Source organism: Henckelia pumila, chromosome 4 (genome assembly GCF_033568475.1).
Source record: "Henckelia pumila isolate YLH828 chromosome 4, ASM3356847v2, whole genome shotgun sequence".
NCBI lineage: Eukaryota > Viridiplantae > Streptophyta > Magnoliopsida > Lamiales > Gesneriaceae > Henckelia > Henckelia pumila.
The window spans coordinates 102,540,219-102,548,151 of record NC_133123.1 but is presented as its reverse complement, the minus strand read 5'-3'; the positions used below and the strand labels follow the sequence as shown (position 1 = coordinate 102,548,151).

Below are 7,933 nucleotides of genomic sequence, written 5' to 3'. Positions count from 1 at the left end.
TACAATTAATAGAAGCCTCGAAAGAAGGATTTGGCACCACCCAAAGAGAAACATGCTGTGTCACTTTCTGTCCCAATGTCACTACATATGATGTATTGTTATAGCAAGCATGCTTTGGGTACTGAAGGAAAATTTATAAAACTGCGTTTAGATCGTGAGGTGTTCGATGATGATTGTGTAATTCTTTTGCACTGTGAGGACATTGATGGTTTGTATCATGTTGGGCCAATATCAGGCAATTGTGTAATTGCCTATATATGGCAAGTTTTTTAGTTTTAAGCTAAGTAATACAACAACTTCATATTTTTGCTTACATTCATGTTTATTTTATTATATTTACAATGAAAGGTACCTTTACACAAAAATGTTGGGAGATAACAAGGGAGAAAAATTCAGATTTGTGAATCCACACAGAATCTCGAATATGGGAGAAACTACACATGACAAAAAGAGTAAGCTTGAAAGGTTGAACCAAAGGGCGAGTGCTTTAGCAGATAGACTGAGTGGTGCATCGGTTGATCAACTAGTTTTGGCGCCATGTAATATCGGGTAAGTAAAAATTTAAATATCAATTTGGTTGCTTTATTTCGATAATCACATATGAATTATAAGCACTAATTATGTTTTTTTTTTGCATAGCTATCATTGAATTCTCACTGTTATTCAACCATACAAGGATGTTATTTATGTGTTGGATTCCTTAAGTCACCGCATTCGTGATGATGATTGGAAATATGTAGTGGAAATATGAGTTCATATTTATTTATTTTTATCAAATATTTATTTCACTCATTCAAAAACTCATATATCAAGTATATTGAAGGTCCTTGCGATTGTTTAACTCAAACAAAGGAAGGAAGGGTAGAAAGAATGCTATGTGGGTAGTAGTACAGGTATGCATAATTTATGTTTAATATATTATGTTTAAATATCTAAATTTTTCAAAAATTTTTCTCTGCTACCATAGGGTCCTCGGCAGCCAGATGCAAAACAATGTGGTCTTTATGTGATGAGATATATGAGACAAATTATTCAAGAAGTTGAGAATATCGAGAACGTTTCACTACGATCAATAGTAATCTTTCTTAACTCAAATAATTACAACTAAATTGTTTTAAATTTGCAAAGTTATTTTTATATGATTTTTTATTAACATAATATATGTGACAGTTATCAAAAGGTGAGTACTCTTTAGAAGAAGTTAAAGAGGTGCTTTCAGAGTTGACAGAATGTATACAAGAACACGTTTATGAATAGGTATGCACATGTATTTTGTGTCTTGAATAATGCAGCAGCTATCATAATGCATGGATGCATTGAATTAATTAAAGCCTCGAGTGCATGGAGTACTCATGAGTGCACGAGGATTTGATGAATCTGATTTATTACACTACACCATGCACCGCTGATCAGGTGGTTAATTGTTGTTTTATGTGCAGACATGATGTTGCTTACTGTGGGAAACGGATCCAAAAAAGGCTAAAGCTGCTAGATTTTAGAGAAATTATACATCATATCTATTGCTCTTGCATTTCATTACACTTTAAGTTTTATTGGGGATATAGTTTTACTGATGCCATGTCACCCAGTAGCCTGAAACCATCGAAATTAAGAGTCAGTGAACCAAAACGTTTGTTTGACGAATTAATGGACTAAAAAGTAACCCCTAATGAAATGGTGCAGTGTTTGCCCGTTAAAATATATTGTTTTAGAATTAGAGTTCCCTTTACTCTGTCAATTTTTGGTAGACATATTATTGGTTTATTTCAATGTGTTGTTTAAAATACCTAAGATTTTTGATTGGTTAATCTTTTAAATATTAATCGGTTGACATTGATCCAAAATTTTAACACACCTTGCAGCTAGTGGTTGCAACCTTCCGACAGAATACAACACAAATATTTTTGTTTTCTCTACTTGATTTTGCTGTTTTGAAGTTTAATGCATTGATAAAAGTTGGCATTTTGAACATATGAATAGAAATTGATAGTCTACTATATATGGTCCATGGACGCTCATTTATTTTTATATTAAGTATGATTCCAACTTTTGTTTATCCCTAAGTCTGATTTGATATTTAAATACATGCGTGCATTCGGTGATTTGGGCACATGCAACTGTCCATATTTTTTTTCGAGCAGACAGTAGGCCCTCCTGAAACTGGTTCAAATTTGTGTTGTTTACGTTATTTTCATGCTTCTTTTTACTTTGCGTCTGTGTAAATGGTTCAAATTTGTGTTGTTTAAGGCTGTAATTGTTGAGGATGATTCCGAGTACGAGTTATGTTGGACAGGTTAAAGTTAGAGATACTTGCAAGATTCGAATTTGTCAAAAATATTCATCCAAGGTAACATATAGACAGTCATAGGAATGAACAATGGTTTTGGCTTTTTGCTTTTTACCTCATGTTGTCGATGAGCTTCAGAGGGATAATCCCATCATTTTCCTGTCCAGCGTCATCCGAGATGGACTCATCAATCCCTTTTTCTATCCAGCGTCGTCTCTGTTTTGGGATTTTAACTGGGACATACATACCAAATCGATATCAAAGATCAACATTTTCTCATTCGGTCAATGTATAGATATACCTTAGGAACAAATAATAGTTTGAGTTGTCGGATTCTTACTTGACGTTGTTGCTGAACTCCCGCAGATATTCTCCAGTTTATCCTTGTTTGAAATGAACTCATCAAGCACATCTTCTACTTGTTTGATCATTGAATCAGCCATGTGTTTCCAAATATTTCTGTTTTGTGATTTAGTTTGTCACAAGCTAAATTTGATTTTTGTTGGAAATGAGATTTCTAATATGTATTAACATGATTGGTGGATGAAGATTATGTTAATGTTACATTTTGCATGATGGTTTTCTTTTTAGTTTATTGTTTCATTCTTTACATTGTTTTGTGCAAGATTTATATGTTGGATTGCTCCTTAGGCTATCGTGTTGGAGTATGATAGTTTAAATGATAATCGGTTTGGTTGCAAGATTATGTTGGAGTGCGGATTTAAGTCTCTGGAAATTGAAATTTTTTGTCATTATGAGGTTTACATCTGTTAGTCTATTTTCTGTTTCATGTGTCTTTAAATGATCATGATGTTTGATATGCTTCCACTGTGTTGTCATTTATAAATTTATGGTTAGATTCATGCTAGCATATTCTCTCCAGTTATTTCAAATTTCATTTTCCCCTGCTATGTTATATTTAACCTGTGTTATCTAATATTGTATTTCAGAAGTCTGGTTCTTACTGGTGGCGGAGATCGTCTGGTTCTTACTGGTGGCGGAGATCAACATCGCTAACTGTGGTGGCATTCAGAAAAATTGCATTGATAGGAACAATTTTCTTTCAATATTGCAACACCATCTTTGTGGGGATAGCTAGCGCTAAATGCTTGTTGATACCTTGCACTTTCAATATATTGCAGCACAATGACTCTATACTTTTTTATGAGAATATTTTGCCACAGATTTGCAATTTCATATATTTTAATAGTGTTATTTATATAGACATTTAAATTTGCAAAAAAAAAAAAATCAAAAACAACGTTCTTAACGACAACGCTTTTTATTGGTGATTTTGGCACAAATTAACAACAAAGCACAATGATTTTTTAAGCAACCTCTGCCAAGCACAACGCTTTTTTACACTGAGGAAGCGTTGTCGTAGCTTTAATCTACAACGCTTTTTATGCGTTGTCATTTCTACAAACAACAACGCTTTTGCAGCGTTGTCTTTTATACAATCTACAATGCTTTTAAGCATTGTGGTATTTGGAAATTACAACGCTTAAAAGCGTTGTAGATTGTATAAAAGACAACCTTGAAAAGGCGTTGTTGTTTGTAGAAATGACAACGCATAAAAACATTGTAGATTGAAGCTACGACAACGCTTCCTCAGTGTAAAAAAGCGTTGTAATTTGAAAATACCACAATGCTTTTAATAGATACGACAACGCTTTTTAACCGTTGTCGTCTCCACATACCACATCGCTTTTTAAGCGTTGTCTTTTCCAAAAACCGCAACGCTTTTTCCGCGTTGTCTATGACCGCGGTCTTTTACAACACTGCCTATGACAACGTTTTTTTTGGGACAACAACAACGCGGAAAAAGCGTTGTTATTCGCCTTTTTTCTTGTAGTGGAACGTGGACCAAAGGGAGTTCGGAAGGTCCAAAGTGTTCAGAACAAGCGATACAGTTTGGAAGCTGAGTGTGTAGATCGGAACTTCCGAACCCAGATCGGAGCTTCCAAAGGTTAGGCCATGCGCACTATCGACGTGTACGTCTAGTGTTTGTAAACACGTGGAGAAACATGAAGATCGGAACTTCCGAAGTAGGAGTTCAGAGCTTCCAAAGATGATCGAAAATTTCAAAGATTCAGATTGGAGCATCCGATCTGGAACATTTCGAGACGTGGAAAACATGCTAGATCGGAGATTTCGTACCGAGGATCGAATCTTCTGATTGAGGTCTATATATAGGGCCGTAAACACACAATTCAATGTTTGTTTTAGGTGTTTGAGTGTGTATCAGTATATAGTCCTAGTGTTTTAGCCTTATACTCGAGGGCCGGGCAATAGTGAGGTGCTATGGGGCTTGTAGCGGAGCTGTGCTAGGGACAAGGCCTTCGACATCAGCAGGCTGATGACGGACTCAGGTAAAGTCCGAGATCCCTAGTAGTATTAGGGAGTAGTTAAGACTTTTATATCAGTATTAGTTGTGTAATTATCTTAACTTTTAGTGATGGACTATGGATGCCTGTAAACCTAGGAAAGTTGTTGAGAAACATAAAGTACTGACTGAGATATATAGCTAGCGAGTATGCATATTTATGTGTTGCATATTATGTGTCATGATCAATGTTTTACTGCTTTGATATATTATACTGCATGTGAATATATCATGTTGAGCCTTTATCTCCTTCGAGATAGCCATTCCAGTAGGGTCGCTCAGCCCTGTTTTTGGACGGATAGACATAGAGAGTCATGGTGACCGACGGGTCGAGCGGGCTCTAGTGTTCTTGGACATTGTAGATACACGTCCGGTTTGGAGTGAGGGAGTTTACCTAGTGGTTTGAGTCCCCGATGGTACTACTCACACATTGGCGCCATTCTGAGCAGGACCGATCTTGTATACCCAGATACCCAATCATTCATTTTTATATGCATCATGTTAGTCTGTATACTCGTACTTTACGTTCTGAACGTAGTTCACTCATGTCTGTATTATTTTCATAGACACCCCATTCGATGGGGCAATTGCATGTGGTTTACCTTGTACATGTGCGTAGTTGGTGACCAAGGATGAATTTACAGTTAGCTGCTAGGTTGTTGGAGTAGCTTTATTCGATTGGGTTGCATTACTCTTGTGCTTTGTGTTTTATTTACCGGTTGTATTTTGGGGGTTTAGCATTTTAGTTTAAATTTCCTCAGTATTGCTGATTAAGTTTCTTACTATTATTAGTGCATGCTTAAGTCTATGGTTAATGGGTGATCCAAGTCAGATCACTACATAAAAAATCATTATCCAAAAAATTGCATGACGACGTATATTTATGCCAAAAAATATATGGCTACTCTACTTACTCCCATATAATTAGTGAGTCGCTCACATGATTTTAATGAAAATTTACATTATATGTTGAAGATTCAAAGGCTAAAATTTTCCTAAATCATCATGAACAAAACATAGTTGAGATATAACGTATGAAAATCCTAAAATATCTTGGATCAAGAAAAGATTGCTTTGAAATATCCCCCAAATTTGGAAATACATGTATCTCTCCCAACCGCATATATAAAATAACCAATTAAACACTCACAAAACCAAAGGAGCAATTTTATAATTCGAGCCAAATATTTTGAAAAAATAGAGGAGGAAAATCAAAACAAATCTCTTCTTCAATATCCTTGTCCCTCTATTCCAATGGTGCTCATGCATCTTCTAAACAGACCTTGTTATTTTGAATGCATCATATTCTTTCACCATGAATGGCCCTCCGCCACCCTACGTCATGCTCGAGGGAAGCCATCACGGCAGCCGCAGCGACGTCCAACCTCCTCCGTATCGTCGCAACGTCCCCCGTTACCATTCAAATTACCACAAAAGATCAAGTGGGAAAAGCTGCCTTAGGTGCATTTGCTGCTGTTATTGTTGCCTTTTCCTATTCATCATCATCCTAGCAGCTCTTTCCTTCTATTTCTACACGGTCTACGAGCCCAGAATTCCGATTTACTCGGTACAGAATCTCGAGGTTAAATCCTTTGATGTCCAGCCAGATTTTAGCCTCACCACTGAGTTCCTTGTCACAGTGAAAGCTGATAATCCAAACACCAACATTGGGTTTACCTACGGGAAAGAAAGCTCGGTGGCGGTCACATATTCCGATGCCGATCTTTGCACTGGAAAGCTGCCTAGCTTTCAGCAGGGCCACAAGAATACGACTATAATGAAACTCGATTTGAAAGGGAAGAGTGAGTTTGGATCAGGCCTTCAGGAGGCGTTGGCCGATAGTCGAAAAAACGGCAAGATTCCATTGCTTGTGAAGGTAAAAGTACCTATAACTGTGGTGGTGGGAGATTTTTCCCTAAGGGAGTTCAAGGTCTTTGTTAACTGTTCTTTGGTTGTGGACAACTTAGCTCCGGACAAGAAAATCGGAATCTTATCTAGGAATACAACGTTCGAATTCGAGTTTTGAGCTTCCGATTAAGTACTAGTGATCATGATGCAAGCCAGGGTTTCTCTATATTTTTAATACTGAAAAAAAAAAAAAGCACACTAACCTTGTGTGATTCTGTATATAGGAGCTGAGGATTGATAGTTGATTTCTCTTGCGAGAGATTAATCACATTTTTATCAGACATTAAGGGCGTGTAGAGATTATATTGTCTGATTTCTTGATTAATTAAGTTCATTGATTTTCTTTTACAAATATCTTGAATTGTAGAGGGAACAATTTCTGAATAGAGTTTTTGGGCTACGTTTATCATTTTTGGGCTTGAAATGAATTTTTTTTTTGAGATGGGCTTGAAAAGAATTATGACTTTGGAAATCGAACATAAAATAATAGAGGTATCCATAAAACGTTATTTTTCATATGTTATTAAGGACTATAACCTCAAAATATTTAGAATGTTGCAACACACTGTATACGAAACACTCGAGTCTCGAATTCTCAACGTTAGAAACTTTAAAATACAACTTCAAGATTTTATGTGGAGAAAATTTGTATTCAAGGCATTAGTTCTCACAAAATTCAAAACCTAAAGAAATTCTCGTATTCATTTTAAGCTTAGGATATACACCTAAGAAAACATCTATTTTTATTTTTTTCTAAATTCGGATATGAAGCATGGAAGTATAAAAATTCAAACTAAATCAAATAAGAGCGCCATACATTGAGTAATTGAATTGGTATGAAATCGTATATATCATCATCACACACACACACACACACACACATATATATATATATATAGAGTTTTGCTATGCTGCCCACCAACCGTGTCAACCTCTGTGCTCACCATGCATAAAACACTCAACTATTGCACATGGTGGGCACAGAGGTTGACACGGTTGGTGGACAGCATAGCAAAACTCTATATATATATATAATTGCAAATGTCAAATATATATATGCAAGGGCTGAAAATAGCAAAGAACACAGGGTTTTCTTCAAAACGCCATCTCAGTAGTACTACTGCAAAACGTGCCAATACCAAAAGCGGTCGCTGCAGCCTTTTTTTTCTTTTTTTTTCTTTTTTAATATTTTTTTACTTAATTTTATGTTTATTTTTTTTTAATAATAATAAGGAAAAATAAGTTTTTTGGTCAAGTAACTTTACTTCCTTTTGGTTTTGGTCCATTAACTTTTTTGATTTGGGTTTTGGTACACTAAATTTTCATTTTCAGTGATTTTTGGTCCAATTGCA

General features: G+C 35.7%; 1 protein-coding gene across 1 annotated transcript; it reads left to right on the top strand.

Annotated features, from left to right (window-relative positions):
- The first annotated feature begins 5,993 nt into the window (after window positions 1-5,993).
- LOC140867586 (NDR1/HIN1-like protein 6) lies at window positions 5,994-6,925 on the top strand. Its single transcript, XM_073272650.1, has one exon. The coding sequence runs from the start codon at window positions 6,016-6,018 to the stop codon at window positions 6,697-6,699; it is 684 nt and encodes a 227-aa protein (XP_073128751.1). The 5' UTR covers window positions 5,994-6,015; the 3' UTR covers window positions 6,700-6,925.
- Window positions 6,926-7,933: the final 1,008 nt, after the last annotated feature.